The sequence below is a fragment of the Coturnix japonica genome, chromosome 9 (genome assembly GCF_001577835.2).
Source record: "Coturnix japonica isolate 7356 chromosome 9, Coturnix japonica 2.1, whole genome shotgun sequence".
In the NCBI taxonomy this organism is placed as follows: domain Eukaryota; kingdom Metazoa; phylum Chordata; class Aves; order Galliformes; family Phasianidae; genus Coturnix; species Coturnix japonica.
In genome coordinates, this window is record NC_029524.1 from 16900466 (window position 1) to 16925620 (window position 25155).

Consider the following 25155-nt stretch of genomic DNA (forward strand, 5'->3'; position numbering starts at 1 on the left):
AGACTCTTTATTAGCCTCCATAACCCAAGCAGAAGAATTCCAGTACTGCCTTTAAGGGTCACTTGAGCTGAAGCTTCGAGACAAATTGTATTGCTGGGGTCATAAAAACTTGGTAGCTAACTTGGCAAAAGACAACTTTGTTTTGTTGGCTGAGGAAATGGAGGTGTATTACTGTCCTGGCCTTCTCTGCAAGGATGAATTTCTGCTCATAGGCACCAGGTTGTGCTCAAAAGAATCATCAGCTTCTATCTATTCAGACTTGCTCAAGTCTTTGGGACAGATGACTGTGCGTTTGTGTTCTCTAAGATTTCTCCATTTCTCATTTAGGCTGTGTTCCCCATGGACCTCTGCTTCAAGAGCATCCCCATGGCAAGAAAAGAGGGGACTTGCCTGTACCCTCTGTCTGCTGCCCTCCTTTCATCCTTCTGGATTGTACTCCTCTGTTTTCACTCTTTTTCTTCCATTTATGCTCTTACATTGGAAAACAGATACAACAGTCATAAAAAAAAACAATAGTACAAAAGAAATAAAAGCCACAACAATAAAAGTTGAGAGAAAAGGAATTCCTGTTAACATCTACCAAGGGAGAGTCCGCCTGCAGGGAAGGAAGCAGAGGAAGACATTCAGAAGGAAGGCAACCTCCCAAGCCATGAAAATTCATTTTGTATCTCGATGCGATAGTCTTTTTATCCTCAGAGCCCTATTTGACTTTTCTTTCTTCTTTCTTCTTCATATCCTCATGCCAGCCTTTTCTCCTTGCTGCTCCTTTTGGTTGAAGGTTGTATGAGGAGCTTTTGTGTTACTACCTGAGCAAAGAATAAGGTGCTACCTTGTTGTTTAAGTGGTCAGTGAAATGAATGGCTTCTGAAGCTCAGTGCCAAGTTCCCAGGTTCATTCTAATTACACATTTAAAGTAACCGAAAGGAAGGATCCCTACTAAGGTTGGCTTCATCAAAATGGAACGGTCCTAGTTAGGATCTCCTGTGCTGCAGCTAGCACTTTAGCAAATTAAACACCATGGAAGGAAGCAGTTTTGTGACCCACAAAATAGGTGACGGAAATGTTTCTGCGTTTCCTTTAGATTCGGGCTTTCCTAGTGTCTGGTCCCATAGAAACGTGATTATTTTGTAGAAGTGAAAGAGAGTGCTCTCCTCACTGTGAGCTCTCATTGAATTCCTGCCTTGTCCTGAAAGCAGGGCTGCCCAGAGCAGCTCTGAGATGCAGACCTCTTAATAGCACATTGGCAGAACTAATCAAGCCCAGAGCACAGTTTGCAGCAACCCTCCTAAACCAAACTTTGGCCCTCTGCACTCATTCTTTAGAAGTACTCAACTCCCACCATTTCAAAGCAATCTTTTCAGAAAATCAATAGTTCTTCATCTCCTTCAGAATGAAAGCAAGTAGGACACTTGGACGTTTGCTTTGTAATCTCTTCAAAAATTGCTTTCTTGTCTTCCCAACAGAATTAGGAAATATTGCGGTACCAAAAACAAAAAAAAAAAAACCAAAACTTGGGCTTTTCAGCATGTCTCAGTTCTAGGACCAATCTTTGCCTTCCTTTTCATTTAGGGATTACCCTAAGCTCACTCTCCTCACAGAGAGGAACTGTTTGTTCTTACAACCCCGTGTTCCAGGAGCCTGCAGGAGATACCTCTACCATTTCAAAATGTCTGTGTTCTCTCCCTCCTCCTTCTCAGCGTCCCTTAAGCTACGAAAATGAATCAAGCTGTTCTCCCAGTGCTGCACTGCTGAATCCAACCGTGGAGGTCTGGCTGGGCTTCACATCCCATCAGACACAGCGCTGACCTTTTTTTTCCTAATTGACAATGCAGGGCTTTGTGCTAATAGGATGACATCATTACGCCAAGTTGAAAGGCTCTCTCCACTGTCTCTTTTGTTTCTCAGCATTTTTCTCCCACACTTTCAGAGGAAGTATTTCACCAGGAGGGAGTGTAAGGAAGACAGTTACACAGCGCCTAAAAATGCATGCGGAAAACATCCTCAGTTTGGCTCTCTTCGTTTTCCCTTAGTCACACCAGTTACCCACCCTGTATCCTGAACCCTCGCTGTGTATCTCATCTCCCTTTGCCTTCCTCCAGGCTGTCAGCTGATGACCAATGTTGCTCTTCCAGATTTGCTTTGCCTCCTTGCCCTAAGATATGCTGCTGGAGATTTGGGCTCCTTCTTGATTTTAAGCTATGATTTTAGTTGTTAGCTTACTGTTCTTTTATAGCTTTCATTGTATTCAAGTGACATGTTAACAAAATCTGTGAGCATCCCCATAGCAAAAAATAGTTAATGGAAGCCTCTACATTTAGTTGGCTGTTAGCTTTTGCTGTGATACCCAATAATATAACATTTCAAAATCATATTTTAAAGAGCACATGGAGGGAAAGAAGACCCAGAGCAATGGAAAATATTAAGATTTTCGTTTAACTCTCATGAGATTGGCTAAACCATTTCAGTGAGTCCTATAACCTATTAAGATGCCATCTTAAAACTGAAGTGGTGCTTTATGCTGGCTATGGATGGGCAGCAACATGGGGAAGCGTGCAGTCTTGCCTAAGCCAAGGAAACAAATAAACACATTTGCTGTGATGGAGAAAATCAAGAGGCAGAAACTTCCCAACCCTGCCTCTTAGCTTCTCTCTTACCTCTTCCACTGCTGACACGTTGTGAACTCCTACCTTGTAATTCAATTTAGATGTCCTTAATCTTTTTTGTTAAAGATACGTTAAGTATTTTACGTAGCATTTGTTTCTTCCATTCAGTTTCTGACATTTTTTACATTTGATGTCAGTTAACTTACACAAGCCATTATGAGCAATAGAAGGAATCAACCTTTAAACGATAAGACTTAGCCTTTGCATAAGAGCATCTAGTGAACGAGCTGTCTGATTGCTGGGAACAGTAATTATTAATACAGTTTAATATTTCTCTTCTGTCTATAGCCTAATGAGATTAGCGTTCTGTTGTACTCAGCACCACATAAACAATTAATAAGTGACTTTAAGCCTCAAAGAGCAATTAGAATAATATGGTTAAATCCCTGCAAACTACTCCAAAAAAAACCCCACTATTTTCCCTTGCCAAATTTCAGCCCAGAGTCCAATTTATTACTATTAGTTTTGTAAACAGGTTAAATACAGTGAGTGAAAATAGTGTTTAGAGTGGAAGTGCTGACAAAACCTTTACTGCAACAATGTGGACAATGCAGCTGTACTAATGGCAAGTGTGCCCTTATCACAGCAAGAAAAATGTAAGGAGTTCTGCTTTTGCACTGAATGAGCCATTACTTATGTCTATCACAAAGATATAAGAGTACTGAACAAAAAAAGACATACATTAAGGCTTTTTTTTTCCAAAAGACAACTAAAAATAAAAAAAGATCAGATGTGACTCAGGCTTTCAAACAATAAAAATAGCAAGATGAAAGAACTAGGTTGCTTCATTGCCTAAAGAAATGGCTAGAATCTTAAAAAGTCTGAAAACTGATTGTGAGAGACTCACTTTATGGGCTGCTAAGAAGGTGCTGACCTTCGTCATCAATAGATTGTCTGAGCCTTTGTGGTATTCAGCAGTAAAGGAAGTGCTTAAAAAGTCATCCTGCTGAAAGATGGACTGGAAAAATCTTGGTTCAGATCTCAGCATCACTGTTGTCAGTGCACATGCTCATTCAGAAAGTCTGTAAATCTAATACAGATAAATCTTGCTTCATTTCTAAGTGATGAAACTGGAGCATCCTCACCTTAGAGATGGTTCAGGATATCTGGAATTCAATTTAAGTGAAATTATTATAGAGGAGGACAACTAATGACCTATCTGTTGTGGGGCTTTGGATGTGTTTTGTTATTGTACTCTATTTCCCTGTCAGTACTGAGGAAGAGGGATAACACTTGTACAGATACTAGTGGCATAATTTTCTTTCACACGTTCCATAGCTTTGGATGCAGTTTTGCCTCTTCCAACACTTGCACTGAAATGAACTGTAAGCCCATGACCATCCTGTGATTTCATATGGCTTTCTGGGAGAAATGATCTATTAGGGATGAAAGAGTTCAGTAACTTTCTGGAAAAGCCTCATCACTGTTCAAGCAGTAGACCAATATGGCAGTTGTCATACGTATCTTCTAGGAGGGAAAATTAGCCCAGATGGGGAAGAAGTGCTGAGCTCACAAATACCTGCAGCTCGTGAGACAGCCACTGAAGTACAGGACGACCACCCTGGACAAGGCAACCTCTATATTATGTTGCAGAGAAAGTGAGAACAAAATGAGAGAATGACAAGAGATCTCTGCTGGTTCTCATAGAGACAAAGAGGGGATTATTCCTGTCTGCAAATCTGGTACCAAATTTGCCAAATACATTTCCAAGGCATTTCTGGGCATGTTCAGAATCAGAGGATGATGGATCTACTTTGGCAGCTATCAAACAGTCAGTGTAAGGAAACCAGTTCAGAGGAAGGAACACAGGTTCCCTGTACCATCCCCAAACCAAGCAATGCATCATGCAGCAAACTGGCACCTCAGCATCTGCAAGTGGACAGTGACTTGCCCTTCAGAGCTGTGCTCTGCACCATGTGGTGCTTAGATTCTTTGAGACAGCCTCCTTCTCACTGCAAACTAGGAGGATAAATTCCCCTCTCTACCACTGCATTTAAATCAATGCTGAATGCAGCCCAGCGGTTCTGCCTTTCTATATGCAGATTCGGGAATACTGCCATATGCAGCCTTCAGTGTTTAGAAAGGTTTTACTTCACAGGTTTAAGGACAAAAGCTTTTTTTTTTTTTTTTTTTTTAGGTTGAAATCAAAGTTTAAATTCAGAAGGAAAAGGGGCTCATCAAAGAACTGGCAAAGAATTTAACAACTCAGTGCCAGCTGAAGTGCCAGTGTGATTTATCAGCAGGTTCTTCTCTAATCTGATCTGAGATAATAGTAGAAGGTGTTGAAAGCAGAATCAAACTAGATACAGAACAAAAAGCATAAGCAATAGGGTTCACAAGATCATGCACATAAGGAAGTTTATGTTATCTGGTAGGCTGGGCACTCTCCCCAAGAAGGTTTCCTCAGCCTTACAGGGAAGACAACAGACAAAAACAGATTTTAAAAGATAAATGATCTTAACATTTTTCTTTTTATGCTTTTTGTTTCTTTCATGTAAGCCTCTCCATTTGAAGATATGTGGTTTCCTCACTAGCAGGTCCAACAAAATGCTTAGCTGTGGGAGCTGGTAGGGTCATGGACAGAGGTCTCTTGACCAGGATTAACCCTCACTATGCAGAAAGTGGGACCTGCTTGAAATGAGGAGGAGGATCATTCCTGAGAGCCCCCAGGTTCAGTTTCTTTCTGACTGCAGCATTAAATTGTCTTTCTATATTCCTCTGCATAGTGATTCATTAGGAGCATTTTACAGTGAACGCTTTCAAAATCAAAAACAGACATTTTAACAAAAGTCTAAGGAAAATACTTAACTGACAAAGATAATGATTTTCTAAAAGCTTTTCCCTAGCAGTGTTTTTATATTGAGGCAGTGATTAAAGTGAGCCTGCCTGAGTTAAAACGTGCTTCCATTGCACAAGCCAAAGTCATGTTAATCAGCTCGAATACCTAAAAATAAAATAGGAGCAGCATAAATCCACTTGATACAACAAAGTTCATCTGAGGTGCCAGTCTATTGGAGAAATGTCTGAAAGTGATTAATGGAATGTATTTTACTGATCATGATCTGCTTTTTTTTTTAATTGCATGGTAAATTTTCTGATCTTTTTAAGACAGCTTGGTCCAGCCAATTTGCCATTCACACTGATATTAAATCCACCATCAGATATTGGACTTTGCCTTTGTAAGCTTTTTGGTGAACAGAAGCCCCAAGGGCTCTGTGGCACAGTATGGCTGCTCAGAGGAAAATTCTTGCCAACTTCTGTCTGATGTAGGTACTCAGTTTTCATTTTCCAGTGAGCATCCCATCATGCCAGAGGCTGTGAAAGCCCCACACTGCCCCTTTGGGGCCTGGGTTATCCACAGAGCAATGTCACAGCCCCATACATGACAGTGGTGTTGACACAACGTGGCACTGAGTTTATCAGGCTCATCCCCTTGGCCAGACCTGAGGCTGGCTGGAAGATCTCTGCTCCACTGCACAGTGGAGATAAATCATAATTTCCTAAATTACCTGGTGCTGAAGCCAGTGCAGGAAAATGAGGCTTCCAATCTTTAGACTGTGCTGTGGTTTGTTTAAAAAGGGACTGAGTGTCTAACAAACAGGTAAAATTGCTGCCAGATGCAAGTACATTAGCCTTTTCCAGCTGCTTTACTGCTGCCATTCAAAAATAGTTTGCTATAAATATGATTCCTTTGAGCTCTATTCTGATGAGTGCAGAGCACTATCTGAGAAGGGCCACTGGTTTTCCATCCCCACTGTACTCGGTAGGAGCTGTGATTGCTCAGCACATCGCTGAAAAAAGTCCTCTGAAATTACCTTAAATCACACAATTATCCCCTCACCTCTCGCTCCCTCTCTGGCAGCCATGGAAGTAGGAATAAGTTTCTCCACAGGCAGTTCTGTATCAGCTTCTCATACAGCCTGAAATGCTGTCACCTCTTCCCTTTACCCTCCTCTGTACATTTCTGCCCATTGCCCTAAACAGTACAGATTCAGTGTACAACAGTGAATGCAAGACACGTTTTGGCAACTTTTACAAATACTGCATACTCTATTTAAAAATCTGTTTAAAATCTCTTTATGGACAAAGAGAAATGCACTTATGATGTGTCTTCCCCTTGTACAATCTGTGCCCGTAGTTAAGCGCATTAAACTGATGCTAAACGTATGGAGGCCTGCTAAACCATAACACAAGTGCTTATGCTCAACAAACCACTGTGAAAGACGCTTCTCATTAAAGCTATTTACAATCACACTTTTCATTACTACTGGAAAAACTAAGAAGAAAATGATCTCTGCTTCCCACCTCACTAAGGCAGATGAAAATCAAAACTTGCATTGAATTGGAGCATGATGATGAGTGTACAGTGCACCTTTCCTTTTGCATAGGCAGTGGTTTAAAAAGAGGCCTGGGTTCTGCTTCATGCACTAATTTGAGGCCACTGCCAGCTCCCTGTGCTGCTAATAGGGCAGGGCTGTGTCTCCAACAGCAGGCTAGTGTTCAGTGCAGACAGAAATGGCTTCAAAACCCAAATTCAGATCTGAATTTTCATAGCATTGTTTGAATAGGAAGGGACATTTAAAGGCTGTTTCTATTCCCCTACAGTCCAGGGCACCCACAGCTCAATAGGGTGCTCAGAGACCCATTCAATCTGATCTTGAGTGAGCAAATCCACCACCTCTCTGAATGACTTTGGCAATTTTGCTCAAACGTAGCTGAGGCTAAGACCCTGCTTTGAGCTTGTGCCCTTTGGAATATGGCCAAGGTGCTAATTTGTTAGCACTCCTCTCTGGCCTCAGTAACAGTGCTTAGCAGTGCTCAAAATCCAGGCCCCAGCGATGTTTTGCTCCCTAGAGCATGCAACACAAGTCAATTAGTCATAGGTTTTTCCTCTTTCTTCTAGTCCTTATGATTAAAAGCCATATTTTCCCTTCTTGTTGCGGGTATAACAAACTAGTACACCACCATTACTCTGCATAACACCCATTATAAAGAGCTATCAACTGTAGTTAAGATGCTTAAAACCCTTATGCCCCTTATACAGGACAGAGACAGTAATTACTGTGAGCCTGATATGCCATATACCGAGTACCAAAGAGCTTCCTCATAGTGCTGCATGCTATGTGCTGAGCGGAGAATATATTTGCAGACTTTTTTTGGCTTTGCAATGTTTGAGTATTTTTAACTTTTCTGCATTCTCTCCTAGGACTCTTTCTTTGCTCAAGTTATGGAATCAGAAAGCAGCATTGACTTTCAAAAAGATTTCTTAGGCGCAAGTGGCCAGAATGAAGCCTCTCAGCAAACACAGGCTAGTAAGGAGTCAAGCGCAGCAGCAAACAAATTGAATGATATTCCAGAGACACTGCAAGAGGTCAAGAACCACCTTGGGGATGGAGAAGCAGGAAATATCACAGAGAAAATAAAGGAGGCAAAGGAGGAAAAACAAAGTAATGATGTAGGCAGAGCAAGTCCTAAATGGAAAGCAGAAAACAATGACAAACAAGCCGCAAAAAAAGAAGCAACAAATTTACAAACTGGCAATCCCTTAACCCCGGCCCCTCTGTCCCATATTCCTCTGCACATTCTGATGCATGTAGAAATGGAGCTGGTCTATGCTGATGAGGAGGAGATTGCCTTCGAGTTCACAGCACCAGCAGCACTCTATGGCCATGCTGATGCCATGAGTGCAGCAACCAGCAGTGCAGTGCCACGGGTGGATGAGCAGCTGCGGGCGGCCCTGCAGGAAGCCAGCAGACAATACAGGCAGAAGAACTACGCGGTGGCAGCGGGACGGCTTGCAACTGCATTGGAGGTACGGGGGTAGGGGAACCACTGGACTGAACCAAACTTCTCTGGGGCCTCAACCCTGTTTAGCATAGAATCATCAAATATATTGTACTATCATAGAATTATACTAAATAATATGACCTTGGCCACATACTTTGAAACTTATCTTTGATTTTCATGACTTTCTATCTTTAAGTGCTCAAACTTGAGCTACCCTAAATTGATCCGCCAGCCAATAAGTAGATATTTCTATGTTTGCAAAAGCAGAGCTCCTTCCTTGTGTCTAGCCAAGCCCTCATAAAGGAGGTATATGAAAACATTTGACATTTCTGAAAACCTCAGCCAGCCGGAGAACAAAAGAGAAGGGAGTTCCCAGTACTCTGTCAAGGTGATAATTAATTCCCTGAGGGTAGAAAGAGAGAAAAGGTGCAGGAACCCCCTTCCTTTCCCTCCCCCCCCCCAACAGGTGGGTCATGGTTGCATCTAGCAGCCTCCTGGTTCCTGGAAGCCAGAGCTAGCAGCACTTACAGTAAAACTGATTGTTCAAAGTTGTATCATTATTCCCAGATTTCTCTAGTGCTGCTAATCTCGGTTAATTATATTGGAAATCCCTTGCATTATGACCATGTAATTCATAATGTGCCAGGAGAAGTCATGGTTCATAATAATCACATAATGGGCAAGGACTTAGACGTAATCAGATTTTAGTTACCCTGTCGCGTTTCCATAATGCTGCTGTAAAACCGACATAATCACAAAAAAGCACCAGTTATTTAAACACTTTTATCAGATTGACGTACAGTATCTTTCTCCCTCCCTTTTTCAAACAATGTAAGATAACAAAAATTGGATTACAATTGCTGGGAACAGACTATGATAAACTGTTTGCTTGCGTGCAGAATGAAACGTAACAGTGGCATCAGACTGTCAGTTCTTAGTGATGCTAGAGCTGCTAAACAGTGGCATTGTGCAGACAAAAGCTGCTCTCATAGGGGCAGCATCAGAGCGTTTTGGGCTCTGTACCTACACACACAATGCTGTCTTATAAACCTTGGAAGACGCCCTATATCTTCAAATTTAACCCAGACACTAACATTCCCTGTGTGAACAAGGGCTTGACTTTTGCTGTAATACGCAATGCAAAAAAATCGCTCTCTAGTAGTTGTAAGAATTTAAAAGAGAAGAAATGACACTTCAGACTCTTTACAGGAATACGTTTGGTGATTAAAACAGAGGACTTGGAGCTGTGCTCTCTGGATTCTCCCTAATGTTTCATCTCCACTGTGACCCCAATCACTTCAGCTATGCACTTGACATCCTGAAAAAAGGGCCAGCTGTACTTGTTTCAGTGCCATACTGCCAGACTCAGTTCAAAAGCATTTCTAAAACATTCCTTTTTTATTATTTTTTTTCCTATACTGCTGAAGGCATTTTATTTTAAGACAATAAGTATTCTAGCAGCAAGCGAGGAAAATTAGAAAGTGACATCCTTTTTGGGCTTTTTTTCCCCCCCTCATTCAGAAATGAGCTGCGATTGGGGACAAAAACACTTTTCAGTTGAGAGGAAAGGAGCACTTACTTGTCTGTTCTGAAGGGAAATGGAAAGGCCCATAATAGACATCCTGGGGGAGGAATGAGCAAAAGGTTAAAGAATTCCTTCCCAGGACAGAGTGGTTGGGAAATCAGGATGTCGTAGGGTGGGTCTTCTCAAGCTGCCTTGCAATCCCACTCTGCCCAGAAGCAGAAAAAAAAACAAGTAAGCTCAGAACATCTCTGAAAGACATTTCTGGGCTCTGTATCTGAAAATCTTCTCTGAGATGGACCTCAGATCTATATCAACATGCTGTGAGAAAGCTTGCTCCCAAATCTCCCATACTGCAAAGTATTTTCTCTTTCCTGTCATGAAAAGCAATTAGCTACTCTGTTCTCTCTATGCGTGCAACCTTGAAGCAAATCTCTTTTCAGTTTTGTCTAAATTAAATAAATTCACACCTTTTAGTATTTTCTCCCAGGTCATGTGTTTTAAACCTCTGCATTGTGTTCATTGCTTTTCTCTGTATTAGCTCCAATTCATCTATTTATTCAGAGACAGACAAATTGGAGACCATGCAGAGAAAAACAAAAAACTTAAACAGCTGAGATTGAAACTGTGATTGTTTCACCCATGGCTCCTTGATGAAACACGCGCACGCACACACACACATAAATTCCTCCACATTTAATGTCGCTACAGAGAAGCACAATCTGTTAGAAGTTCAAAGGTCAGGAATTCAAAGTGGTGGCTTCTGGTGCAAAATGTTGACAGGTATTTTTCCCATTTAAGGAAATCCAGGTCTTAGTCTGATATCACAACATTCTGAGTGAGAGACTCTGATCCTGTAAAGCGCATGTATGGCCTTACATTTCAACTGTATCACTGAGGCATGAGGGGACATAGTGTTAGTCAGCTGCACTGTGGTTGGCCTGGGAGAGGAAAAAATAGTGCTCCCATGGAGAACTGTCACCATTAGAGCTTAAGAATCAAATACTTCATGTCACCATTGAAGGAAAGGGCTGAAGGAAATTGGGGCAACAGTCTTTGGTCTCCCACCTCCTAGCTCAGTAATACGGTATATTTGGCAGACTGCATTGAGAAACACTGTAAATTTCCCTAAATCATTAGCACCCATATGTTGGAATGTAGCAAAATAGGACCTGAACATCTGGACTGTGAGATGAAGGGTATGAGAAATGACTCTAGCTTAAAACATCAATGGAAATTCTATATGTATATCTAGAAAATCTCTAGCCAATTATTAACAGCTTAGCTATGAAATAACATTAAACCTTCATAAGCATCCACTGTTCTTGTATCATATAAAAGAATTCAGAAATGTCAGACTGTTAAAACCTGTATAGATTTAAATTACAGACTGTTGTTCTGAAAATAATCCTCCCATGATTAAAAAATCAATATGTTCACAATGCCCCAACCTCCTGCAGATGGCTGCTATGGGCACATTTGTGATGGCAGTGAGCTAAACGTCACTACCATCTCTGTTCACGTAGCTTGGGTTTTCAGGTTAACCTTTTCTGAGGCTTGTTGTGATTCACTGCTTGCAAAGAAGACAATGGCAAAACCACACTTCCAGGCAACAATATTTGCAAAGAGAAAATACTTTGAAAGAGGCCGCAGCATCAGGGTCTTGTCAGTATACCAGTGTAGAGTTAGGCAGTATGGTTTAAACAAGCATTCATTCTATCAATGTCTTAATATAGGATGAGAAGCAAAAGATGAGTGTCTTCTATATTATTACCAACATGAGAAGAGGTTCACTTTAAGCAGTGAATGGAAAAGCATGAGAGGTTTTCTCTTAGGCCTTGCTGCAGTCTGGGGAACAGCACAGGATGGGGATATTTGGATGTGCTTTGTGCTGAAGTGCTCCAGAAAGGTTGATACAGCCACATTTCTACCTTCTCTTGGGGTCCAAGAAGCCCTCATTGTATAATCCCTTACTTTCAGAGGCATGGGGACTGGAATTCCTTATAGAAAGGGTAGAAAATACAAAATCACAGAGCTTTCCTCACACTCCTCTCACCAAGAAGAGTCGTACCAGGACCAGACACGTTTTAACACCATGAAACTTGAGTGCAGAAGGGATAACATGTGAAAGGCTAAATATTTGTTTTTAGCACCAGCTTTCTGGAGCTAAAAATCAGACTCATAAATTGCCTGTTTTATCATCAGCACAGGTTCTCTAGAAACTTCTTTCTGAGGGTACACCAAGTCCTGGATAGAAAACAACAAAGGTGACAGTCACTGATCCACCAAACCTGAGCACAAGATGCTGATGTTACTCTCCAGAAATATTCTTTTAACCTCTGATAACAAATTAGTTTCCAAAATACAGCCTACTCCTTGCTTTAAAAAAAAAAAGAAGAAGAAAATGTAAAAAGGCCTGATAATCAGCAGTTTTCCTCTCCCCACAGTGCCATTGCTATATTTTTAGGCTGCAAAGCCAAGAAATTGATTTTTTTCTACTGATACTTAACTGTCTTTTATGGCTGCAGAAGATTTTAGACCAGGAATGTGAAGCTTACAGATGGCTCAAATCTGGCTTGTGGGATAGAGTGGGAATCTGTTATAATGATCCATTTGGACACGCTCCCATCTTTTGATCACTGAATTTGAATCTATTAATCTTCTAGGCATTTCCAGCATGCCCATCACCATGACATAAAGCTGAGGAACTGCACAACTATTTGTCTGTACGGATTCATGCCCTCATTCTTCTTGCCTGAAGTGCTGTTACGTATCTGGCTTATAAAGTGCTTTTTTCTCAAAGGAATACTACACGCCGACCATAAAACAATATGTTTCCTCATTGATGTGCGTGTACAAGAACAAAATCCCTATTCCAGAAAGGACAGAGCATATTTTCCAATCATTCTTGTGCCAAAGCAGATCAGTCAATTTCTAATTAACTCTAATTGGCTTCCTCACATGCTACTCAGTTATTTACCTGGAGGTGACGAGTGCTCAAAAGCGCTAAATATTTTCTTCGTACTTTGTAAACACTGAGCAAACCGTTGATTAAAAATAATAATCACCCACCACTTGTCACTTACAATCAAAAGCCTCATTGACCTAGACACGTGCAAATCTCATGCATTACAGACACTGCAAAATGCAGACAAGGGCCCTGTAATAGAACTCTCAGTAGGTAAAGAAGAAGAAGGAAAATAGAAGAGAAATAAAAGAACTGGGACAGCCTTGGTGGAAGGGAACTAGGGACAGGATGAGAGCTAATGGCTAGAAATTGCAGCAGAGGAAGTTCAGCTTGGATATTAAGAAACATTTCTGATGATAAAGAGCAGTGATGCAGCGGCACAGCTGCCCAGGGAGTGGTGGAGTCACTGCTTCCAGAGGTGTTCAGAGCCATGGGTTTGTGGCACTGAGGGACATGGGGGTATGAACTGAGGTTAGGGGGTCTTTGCCAGCTGTAATGATTCTATGAAGCATGAGCTTGTCATGAGAGATGTGAGCTCAGCCTTTTGCTCTACCACAGATATTGTAGATGGCTCAGAGCACATCACTTCTGCCTGGAGAACTGAAGGGCTTTTGTGAAAGTGAGCCAGCTAAAAACCTTTGGGTATCTGAACCCCACAGCTCCCTGAGTGCATCACAGGCCTTGAGATTCCCAACAGAAGGTCAGTGCAGAAGTGTGATCCCACCTCCTGCCTCTCTCTGCAAAGCGATGCCTTAGAGCCTGGTTTGAAGAGGAGTTCCTGTGATACCCAGGGCCCTGAGAAATTGAAGGCATTCATCCTCCCAAGCTGCCATCTGCTCCTGGAAGGGATCTTACAGGAACAGGGAGGGCAGAGAAATCCGTGTTTAATTTGTAGCTATGGGTGCTTTGCCACTGGTCCAAGAAGGCAATGACAATCAGCTTAATTTACGAGGAGAAAATTAGGCAGGTTAGAAAATGGTCTAGACACCGAAAGCAGCTAGTGCAGGTGAGCAGCAGGTGCAGAAGGTGCACTATTAATGCATTTTCCCTCTGAACTCTCCTTAAATCACGCTGCTGCACACTACCTGGGCTCTGCAGAGAGAGACGACGATGCAGGCTAAAGCGGGCACCGAATTGGAAAGCGTTCACAGGCTGATTTGAGAGGAACTTTATCCATGAGGACAGTTTAGAGAAAATGTGTTATTAAAGTACTTTATTTCCATTTAGAGATTCACACAGGCATGCACAGACAGTAGGTGGTGACAGCTGCTACCAGAACCATTTGTTATCTTACTCCTGTTCAGCTTTTGACAGTGTAAAATGAATATAAATGCTGAAAAGCTTTACAGAGGTGAACCAAACAATAAAAAGTAGGGGGAGGATGAATTCTGTTTAGGTTACGTTAGGGATGAGCTTTATTTCTGTTTATTCCTGAGGTGTGGAAATGTGCCGCATTTCTCACACTGACAATAATGCTGAAGAGATCCGTGTTGGAGTTTACCAAATCCCCACAGTCCTGAGGTGAGGGCAGAGGGGAGAGCCAGCCTTGCAGCTATCTTTAATGCCACCCTCAGAAATGGCATGAAAATACAGCTTCAGCAAATTATTGTTTTTCCCTAATATTCCTGTCCATCAAAGTGGAGTGAGCCTTTCACATTGTTTGCCTTAATAAAAGTGCTGGTGAGATATCTCTGTGTTTGGATTTAGTGGTAGCAAATCTCTTGGCATCAAAGGGATTCAATTAGTTGGCCTGAAATTATATTGCTTTTTCCAAGCAATCATGACAGCTCTCAGAATCTTGCTACAATGCAGTCACATCACACCAGCTGACAGTTGCCACCAAAAAATAACATTAAAAGAAAAAACAACACAAAAAAAACCCAATCCTCTTGGCCAGCTCCTTCTGTGAGTGCTATCGAAAAGACTGATGCTCCTGCTTCCAGTGCAGCAGGCATCTCGAACTGCAGCCCATCAAGAGGAGCTACTCGTATCCATTTTGACTTTTGTCTGATTGTTCGGTTTTCATATGGAATATTTACACCATTTTTGCTTTGGTTTGATTTTGGATGGACTCACATTGGAGAGCTGACAGAGCCTGCATTACAAAGGCAATCTATAAAGGAGGCTTCAGTACACAGTACAGAATATAAAGTTCCTTGGAAACTATTGTAGTATATTGATTCTGCAATATATGTTTCATTAGAGAGCTTTGGAGGTTTGCTTTCTTTTTTGTTCTGCACTCCTCTCACCCTGGCAATACTGATAACGGGGGGCACTCCATGAAATAGAGGCTGGTAATGAGAGGCACTGATTTATGGCATGGCACACAGATTAAGCTGAAGTCGAATGGGTGACATTTTCCTAAAGCCTTTGTTCCCGATTTAAGTGCTCTCAAAGCAAATTATTTACGAGAAAAAGACCCCCGAGTTTGCACTGGGGGGAGGTAAAGCCTTTATCTGAATCCTTGCCAATAAATAGGAATGACTTTGGCTTAGGAGTGCTGCAGGGAACATCATTATCTTCCATGGGAGGGAAAGATTCACGTCAAGTTTATTTGTATAAAGCAGCATCCAGCTATAAATGAGAACAAACCAAATTGCTATATCCTCTAAATTTTGCTGGCACTTGAAGTCTCAATTTAGATTTGGATTTCTTTAATATTCTGCCCTACCAAATCCCTTTCACACCTCTGAGGTTACAGAGGAGACACCTGCAAAACAGAGCTGAGGAACTGAAGCCTTAACACAGAGGGGACTCCAGATGGACCCAATGGAGATGAGGAGAGAGTAGGATGGATCCCACCCCATGCTGATCCCCCAGCGAGGGCAGGCAGCCTGGAGGTTCTATGCTCACCAGGTCTATGCTTTTCTAGCAAACATTGGGTTTTTTTGGAAGTGAAATACGGATCATTCCTCAGAACTTGGCACATCTGAGGTACCTTGGGCTCTCTGACAGCTCTGCATAACCAATAATATCCCCAAAACAGCAAATATGCCCTGCACATACATTACTGTTACAGAACCTGGTGCTAACTCTGCACAAAGCAGCTAATATGCCAGAAATATCATATGTACATATTATTTGAAAAACCCACGGCAGAGCACATTGCAGGAAGCTTAGCAAATTTAGCTCTTCTTACCTGACATTTGCATTTGGATTCAGTAGTGAACTATATATTTTCAATATGTTCTTAGAAAGTTATTTACACAAATCTCATTAACAATAAAGACAGCGATTTTATATATGATTCCTGCTCTGCTGACTGAAATTACATACCAAGGCATCAGTGTGACTTTAAACAGAAGCTGGAAAGTTATGCTGCATGAAATCATATCATTCAGAGCAAATTCTCTCTTTTTATCCTCCACACTGATTATTTTTTCCCCCCACTCAGACAAAACCATCATTATCTGGCTGCGTTGTGCTGGTTTTCCGCACTATTTTTGATATGCTTAATGGTCGTAGGGACCAGAACTCTCAGCGATATACAAAAAGCGCTTTGTTTTCAGCCTGCAGTCAGGTTCTGGAAGTTATTTCCAGAAGCAGCATCCCTTCAGCAGACATTTTCTGGGAGGCAGGCAATGCTGGGCTGGCCAGTTGCCTGATGTACCAGGCTCAGCACATGGATTGCTCTGGAGCCAAGGCGTCAGGTTAGCGCTGCTGGCTGGTTGGGAGACAAGGCGCTAATTGAATCTCTCTTGCCTTTTCAGGTTTGTCCCTCTGATTAACCACTCTAAAAATCTCCCCAGGGAAAGCCTCAAAAGTTCTTTCTGAGAGAGAGAGATGCAATTAAACAGCCTTCTGCTGAAAGGATAAATAAAATACATAAATATCCCAAGCATTCAGCTGCAGCAAGGCCAGCAGGTCACTGCCACATTCCAACCTGCTCCTAACCCTTCTGTTCCAGCAGAGGAAAGCACAAGTGGTCTCAAAGTTGCCACGGAATTTCACTTGACCAGATTTATTCATTTTCCGAGGCAGCTGCTGAGTTAAATTTGCTGCTGCCACAATCTATATTTCTGTCTATGTTCACACACATAGGGAGATAACTACTGGATATGTAATTTCTTAAGGCAAGCCACGTTCCTGACTTCAGTAGCCACCAAGCATATAGCAGCAATTAGCAGACTGCTGCCTTCATCCGTTAAGTCCAGTTGAGCCTTTCCCCTTCTTCCCAGCAAACGCAGCAAGGCAGAAACACCAATACATCATCACCAGAGCTCTAAATCTACTCTTCCAAGTGTGACCCACACTAACTTGATGCCAGCTTCCAGACCAGAATTTCCTACCTTGTACCAAAGCCACGGTGGGCCAAAGCAGGGAGGAACTTCTCTCATTCTCATTAGCTAACACTTGGGAGGTCTTTACTTATAAAATTTCCTTGCTTGCCACTGCCAAAATTAAAGCCTTACTACCACAGCAAGATCTATGCTAAGTTCACAGTGTCACAGAGCTGTTCTGTGACCTCTGACCAAGCGCTTTATCACAAGCATTTATACGACCATGATTTCAGCAACAGTTATAGGCTCCTACGCACTGAGAGAGAAACCTCCCTTATCAGTAGAATTGTAATGTTAATTAGTGTCAGTTCACCACTAATTAGAAAATTGCAGGTACCACTTCTATCTTAACATCTCCTATATACACATAGGAACTCTCTGAATGGGATCGCTGGGCAGACTCCTGAAGTCTGAGTATTACATGTGCACAAAAGCTGCACTGGGATCTCCACTTGTAACAAGGGCCCCCATGGAAACAGAAATAGCCTTTGGCAGGATTTTCAAAATTAAATATTATTTCTGGACAAACATTCCTGTCTACTGACAGGAGTGCTCACAGGTAGTCTTTAAGTCTGAAAGGGTGAAATACTGTTACATTTCCTACCTATGGTCAAGGATATAAAATGGTACCTTGCAGGGTTTTAATACCAGATTGCCTGTAATGCTTCACGTTTAAGTTGCTTTATTTAAATGCATAGTATATGTTAACTTCTAGACACTGGCAAGATTTCTGCAGATTCAAAAGTGCACCAAAGTCTCAGGTAAAATGTAAGCCCAAATTTCCCAGCATGGAATTGAAATCAAACTCAATAATATTACTCTGCAAAAAATAAATAAATAAATAAATAAAATAAAACCCAAACAAACAAAAACCCTTTATTGTTTAAAAAAAGAAATAAAAGTCTGCGCCTTTCCAAGCCCATCAGTTACATCTGTATCTGGATGACCCTCCTGACAAGACCTTTAGCTATGCAGAGGAGTGGGATGGAGCTGCTTTTACCTTTCACTTAAAGCAAGCACTCCAAAAACACCAACAGCCCTTTTGATCTTCAAAGGTAGAGGTATTGAACTGCAGCAGGATCAAGAAAACTTGACGCTGCTGGGTGAGACATGAAAACTGCAAATGAATCTCCTCCCTTCTCATTATCTGTGCATGGCACAGCCTTTCTTCTTCCCTTGCTCTCAATCTAACAGGTTTCCCAGAATTACAACAAACTGTATCTACACAGCCTCCTTTGGACCCCCAGAAAATCTCAGAACAATCCGCCTGATTCCATACCCAGCAGCACATGGGACAGTTCATGGAAGCAATCTCTCTCCTGCTGCATAGTCATGTCCTCTTAGCAACAGGTCAGAAAAATGCAATAAAGGCGGAAGAAACAAATGCAAAGTTATAATCTCTGTCAGAACTTGTGCTTGTTTTGCTACATTTAGATGCTTCACCCCAAAAAAACTTTTGCACTGGTGTCTATATTGCTACCAGAACCAGATACTTCTAACAGTGCTGCCTCTTAACTTATTGCACATCTCACTAACCCCTTATACCAGGGCTATCTTGAATATCCATAACCCTTCTGCTAAATGTAAAATTAGGCCAAATTTTGCTTTTGGTGTTTGCTGTTGGTGTTTGCATGGAACTAGTGTGGAGGGGTCCACTTCAGATCCGCTGATCCACAGTAGAAATGCTGCACAAAAATAGTATTTTTGTGAATTCCTAACCTAAAGCATAACCAACCAAACGGTCAAGAAAGTGAAGCAGAAAAACCCTTGGAATATTGCTCTGATTTTGTGTGACTAAACACTGAGTTATTGTGTTACTCCAAGATCCTTCTAAGAAGACCTGTTAGAAGCCAATTGCACTGTACTTAAACATGTTTGCTAAACCCTTATCTGTTTAGATGTGGTTTACGGAGATTTGTGTTTTTCCTTTTGTCAGTGATAACAGAGGGGTTGCACAGGTCTAGACATAACTCCTCAATATCAGCAGTTAGCATCAAGGAAACTCTGAATCGCGGCACTTCATACTGAAGAGATGACTAAATGATTCTTTTCTTCTCACAATCATTCAGGAACTTGAAAGTCAAGGGAGTAGCCTCAACGCTCTAATTCCCGTAAATTTAACAGCGGTCACAGCTTGGCCAATTTGGCTGAAGAGTGTTATTACAGAAAAACTTGATGATACTTTTATGTTCACTGATGTGAACATAATTCTCTGGTTTTTAGGTACATATAGCACGTCTTTCCCACAGAGACACTTCAGCAGATATATGTGGTACCATGAGCTAAGTTAAAAGTGATGAATTCTCTGATTTATAACTTCTACTGATAACAAGATGATAGAAAAACTTAAATGTATGAGTGTCATTACATACACTGTGTAACTTGCTCGGCAAGGAAAGGATGTGAAAAAAGAAGATATTTATCACACCTAAACTAGGGGGACAATTTTTGTATGACCCATGGCCACAAAGAATTGAGCTGATCTCCAACCAAGGCACAAAATCTTAAAGATGGAGTTTGCTTTGTAAGAGATGAGAGCAGATGTGGGTCTGGGATCCTGCCTGCTCCCAAGGATCACATGTAGGAGGAAGGGTGCATATGTAGAAGAGGTATTTTCCCAATGGATTTAATCTTTTAGAGAGACCTCAACTGCTGAGCTTGTACTTTCTTAAGATTAGCCACTGGATATTAACTAAGCAGGCACAAGAAACTAATCAGTACAACCAGACTTACTAGTAACAAGGAGCTAGACAAACAAACCACATTCTCCTTCCATTCTAAAGCTTTGGTGACCAGCAGAAATGCGCTCAATTGAGAATCTTCTGGTTCTGGCCCATTTAAAGCAGGGGCTGCACCCAACATCAATCCCAGTGTTGTTGGAATGCTTGGCTCTGGTCTGAATGTGATCTGAGACATTAAGCACACCACCCAGCTCAATATGAATTTGTTATTCTTCATCAGAAATCTACTTTTGAAGTTGATTTGGAAGAAAGTCATTTAGGCAGATGAAATCATTGCACACTGAACAACGCTGTTTAGAGATGTTTATCCAAGCAAAGGACATTCAATTGCATTTTCATTAGTAGAACTGTATCGTTATTGTCCTTAAAGACAAGGCTCTTAGACTTAATCTATTTGTTTACAGTTGTATCTAATTGCTGACAGTTGAATTTTGTTCATAACTAAAGCTGATTTTTTACTACTCTTGGGCATTAAAGAAATCAGGTTTCCTGCAGAGTAATAATGCACAAGGATCTGAGGACCAGAGGTGGTCCTGTCCAGTGTCGTAGCTCTGCTGGTGCCAAGGACTCTCCAAAACTCTAAGGAGTTATCTATTTCTAATGATGCACATCATGAAACAGAGTGAATTTCTGATTGATTTCCTGTGATGAACAGCAGGTGATTTATCTTTGAAGATAAGTGTACTCTTTTTTAAATGAAAGGATCTTTCTCTGCTAAATTCTATGTGGCTTGAGAGGATGGGGAAGACAGCTGATCTTATTCTTTCCACCATCTATAGCTCTCTACTTTCCTACCTGCAGTACTAAGGCACTGCTCACTGCTGGCAATGCTGAGATAAGTAAATGGCTGAGACTCCTCCTTCGGCCTCAGTCTCAAGACAGCCACAGATTTTGGGAGCCTGGAGACAAGACTTAAGATTTTGATAATTGGGGGGGGGGGGAATATTGTGTCTAACAGCTCTTTTTAGCTTTTAGCTTATTATCTGCTTTCTTGGCTATCCCTCCCAAGAAGATGACATTGCATTTTACTTTATGTTTCCATGTATTCATACCAATTGCTGTGGTGTTAAGTGTATTTAAGGTCAGGATATATTTTACTTAGAAGACAGTTTTCTCCATTTATCAGTTAGAAAATATCTAACAAAAGGCGTATTACAACGTCAGTCAACAATGTTTTTCTTTCTTGTAAAGCTTTGCAGTAAAGGTGCTGCTATAGACAAGTCCTCCAAACCATATCCAGAAGATATTTCCAGTATTGCCAGTTTTATTGAGATGAAGCTTGTGACCTGCTACTTAAAACTGAGGAAGCCTGATCTTGCTCTGAATCACTCACACAGGTAAAAAATAAATATTGATCACATAGGCTGCAAAGACAGGAAACAAAACCTGAACAAATACTATAAATACATCTTCTGCAAGAAGAATCAGTCTAATGATGAGAAAAGAAGAATTGATAAACCATGCTGATGTTTAGGACAGATTAGCTCTCAGAATTTCAGACACTGGGCTGAAATAGCACTGTATGCATTTGCTGCTTTGATAGTGCAAGTAGGTAGGGGTACATAGATGAGTCACACAGAGAGCTCAGGGCATCCTAAGATTGAAACTGGACAAATACAAACACACTCAGCCTTATGTGCCTGTAATGATATTATGAGCTTCTGAACTTTTTCAAGCCAGATTAGGTCAGGGATAGCTTCAAGATATTTTTATTTGATAATTCCTTTATGAGCTCAGTTGTAATCCACATCAAAGGCCAGCACCACACCAACACATAAAGAAGCCAGAAACAAAGCTTGCACATGTTGGTACTGAAATTCCCATTTATTTCAAATGAGTTAGGATTTTGCTGGGTTTGTGCTGCCTTTAATTAGCATTCAGGCATAACAGTAGTTTCTGTTAAGCACAAGCCTGTCCTGCCAGCATCACTTCATTATTAAGGTCTCTGTTCATTTTTTCCATTGTACAAGATGTATTACGATGGACACTGCAATTAGTGCAGGGTGAGTTTTTCACACAATCATCTCAACTGAATGTAACTACAAAAGAGTAGTTACACCAAAAAAGGAGGCACATGCTTATGCCTAATTCACAGGAGACAGCCGCGAAAACAATGTGCTGAAATAGCAATGTGATGCTGTCATGGAGCAGGTTCATTAGGTTTGTACAAGCAAATGAAGCCATGGGAAGGCTGAGAATCCTGACGCAATGATGAGATCTCCATCTCTCTCAACTCCACTTCTTATTAATAATTTCCCCAAGCATTTCATCCACAAAGCCCACTTCTGTGTCTTGAATGCGCATGCTCTTGGGCAGCCTGACCTAGAGGTTGGCAACCTGACTAATAGCAGGGGCTGGGGCTAGATAATCTTTAAGGTCCCCTCCAACCCAACCATTCTGCTGATTCTATCAGTGGCTGCACTCCAAGGCACACCTCGCAGGCAGACGGTCTGTACTACTTTCAGTTGGAATACTCTAACCAAAGCAAAGGAAGTGGGGAAGGCAGATACACCTCCTAAAGCAACACGTTCCTCACGCAAATTACAAAGCAACCACATATTTTTCATTACTTCTGAAAGATCACACTAGTGGAGAAGAGTGTAGTTTCACTGGACTCTAACCTTTGGAAAAATCATAATGAGATCTCTCTTTTTCTAACTGAATTCCAAGAACCCTAAAATAAGGTGTAGTGCTTGTAATACTACGGAAACCAACACCTAATCAGTCATGCTTTGGTTTCAATTGTCTTAAAACAGAAACCATGACCTACAGAAATCACGATCTACAGAAAAAAAATGATCACAGTCAGATGGGAATTGCTGAAAAAAAACTGAAGGAGCGTGAAATTCTTCACTCTTCTGTCTTATATATAATTATAACAGTCTGTTCTTAACTTCGTTAGCTGCATAGCTCAAAGAAAAGTGGCAATCAGTAATGCTTATTTTCAGTATAATTCATTTAATAACTTGCAGAATGGGAACAAGTCTACGGACAGTATTTGTTACGTTGTAAACTGCGGGAACTGACACACATAATATACCAGTAAAAAATATTCTGAGATATCATTAACATAAAGGCAGAACCTGAAAGATAATCAATAGCTATATTTTTTCAAAAGGAACAAATACATTACTTTGAGGTCTCCTACTAAAAATAGCTTATTGCCATCAGTTAAATAGCGCGTATAGAATTTTTATTCCCATTGAGTTTTTATGTCATCACCACCTTGTAATGGTTTGCTGGTAATCCTTTGGTATTAATCATGAATCCAAATTAAAAAATTCATTTCTGCATTTATTTGCATTTACTGAACTATTCTTTCTTTAATTTCATGTAAATTTCACGGCTCCTGCATTTATTTCTGGAGCATTATTAACCAAAAATCAGCTTTAATATTCTCATACATATCTGTATCAAATATATATAAGAGCTTTTTCCTTGGCAAGAATCTTGCAAAATACCACAACTAAACAGAGGAAAATTCCAGCAGCTCAGTTTTAAAAATGTTCAAGAATGGGCATCTGCAAAGGGACAGCTATCCCGGTCTTAAAAAAAAATTAAAATGAAATAAAAACAGGCAAGGGAGTACACTTTCTATCACCAGATATGTGACAGAATTATCCTGCATGAGAAGCAAAGTCTGGGAGTGCCTGCAAACTGGAAATTGCATCCTCAGGATTCTTAACATCAAAATTTGAGGTTGTCTTTAGCATCACTGCCATAAATGAGGATCCTGATGGGGTTTCGGTTGCTTCTCAGACTGATATAAAATGTTTGTCCTTTGTGATGAAATACTATTAAAAAAACCCAACCCTTATCTGTCACAGCTCTGAGGAAATGTGCCATGGGTCAACCTCACCAAACAGCATCTGCAGTAACCTACTTGACCACCACATTTCATCATAAGATAGCCATCAAAATAATTCCTAACTTGCAGCCTGAGGCTATAAAATGAATCACACAATATTTACATGCCCTGTGGTCCTTTTGGCCCAGACGTTATGGCATACCAGGGTTTAATGATCTTAATAACCCCATATGGCTCACCGGGAAATTAGATTTTCCTTTTGGTTGCAGAAGGCAATTTTCAATTATAGCAGATGGCAAAACAGCAAAGGTCTGAGAAGGCGAGAACTGACTAAGAAACCTTAGATTACTACTTCAGCTTTACACTGCACAGCGTAATATCAGCGGATGGATTTTTGACCCAAATTAGAGTAAGCTTGAAGCAGAGCACAGCTTTTTAGCAGTGCAGTCCCTCAGTTACATCTGCTCTTCAGAAGGCTGAGGCCCACAGAGAAATCCATAAAGCTGCAGCCACACGCTGAAAAACAACCCATGGTACATCACATACGGATCTCAGCAACTGTTAAGATTCAATTTTGAGCAAAATTGGAGAGCGTGATGCTGAACTCTGTAACAATTGAAGATGGAAGATCTTTCAAAGCACAACATACATGACTTTACCCACGAGACTCCACATCCTCTTAAGGTCTTATTTTAATTTTGCTTATTTTCCTCCAATTGAGATGAAATTAATTTACGTTGATGCCATGTGACTCAGCTGTCATGGCCCTCGTGGTACACAATATTTGAGGAACAGCAATCATATGGCTTGATCCAGTTGCTTTAACATAGGAAGGATGCAACCCCAAGCATTGCTCCCTGCCTGCCTCCCCCAAAAACTCCATCGGGATGCCAAGTAAGAGCCAGGGGAAGGAAGAGCAATCAGACACTGCGCCATGCTTCACTAACACTGTCTCTAAGTAATGCTGGAAAATGAGTTCATTACCATAAGGGTTGCTGCGTTGAGCTGTTCAAAAACCTTTGGGGTTAGCAAAGACTTTCCTGTGTCCTTTCAGGCTGCTCCGCAGGTCTAACCCAGTGCCAGCCCTCTCCCTCTCTTCCAGAAAGGCAGCGCATAGGGAACACAATAAATCTGTGAAGCTTTTCCTGCTCTGCCTTTTTATGTGCTGGATGGAAGGCAGGGCTCTCTAATGCCTCTTGCACAATTCATAGGGAGACGCATGAAGTAGAAAATAGCACCTCTGTTAAGTAGCGCACGATTGCTTTAGTGATGACTTAACAGAGGGAATCTCTTCGGGAAGCACAGTGGGGGAAAATAAACCTAGAGCAGCTGAAGCCTTACAGATTCAGTTCTCAGTCCTCTACTTATTTTCCCTCAATGATTTTT

At 41.2% G+C, this 25155-nt stretch overlaps 1 protein-coding gene across 2 annotated transcripts in view; it reads left to right on the forward strand.

The window, feature by feature from the left end:
- SPATA16 (spermatogenesis associated 16) overlaps nucleotides 1-25155 on the forward strand; it is a 79722-nt gene that overhangs the window by 6361 nt on the left and 48206 nt on the right. For both annotated transcript variants that reach the window (XM_015871962.2, XM_015871963.2), the window contains exons 2-3: nucleotides 7870-8475; nucleotides 21153-21298. In XM_015871962.2, coding sequence (XP_015727448.1) covers nucleotides 7891-8475; nucleotides 21153-21298 — 731 coding nt within the window. In that variant the 5' untranslated portion in view covers nucleotides 7870-7890. The remainder of the gene's footprint in view (nucleotides 1-7869; nucleotides 8476-21152; nucleotides 21299-25155) is intronic.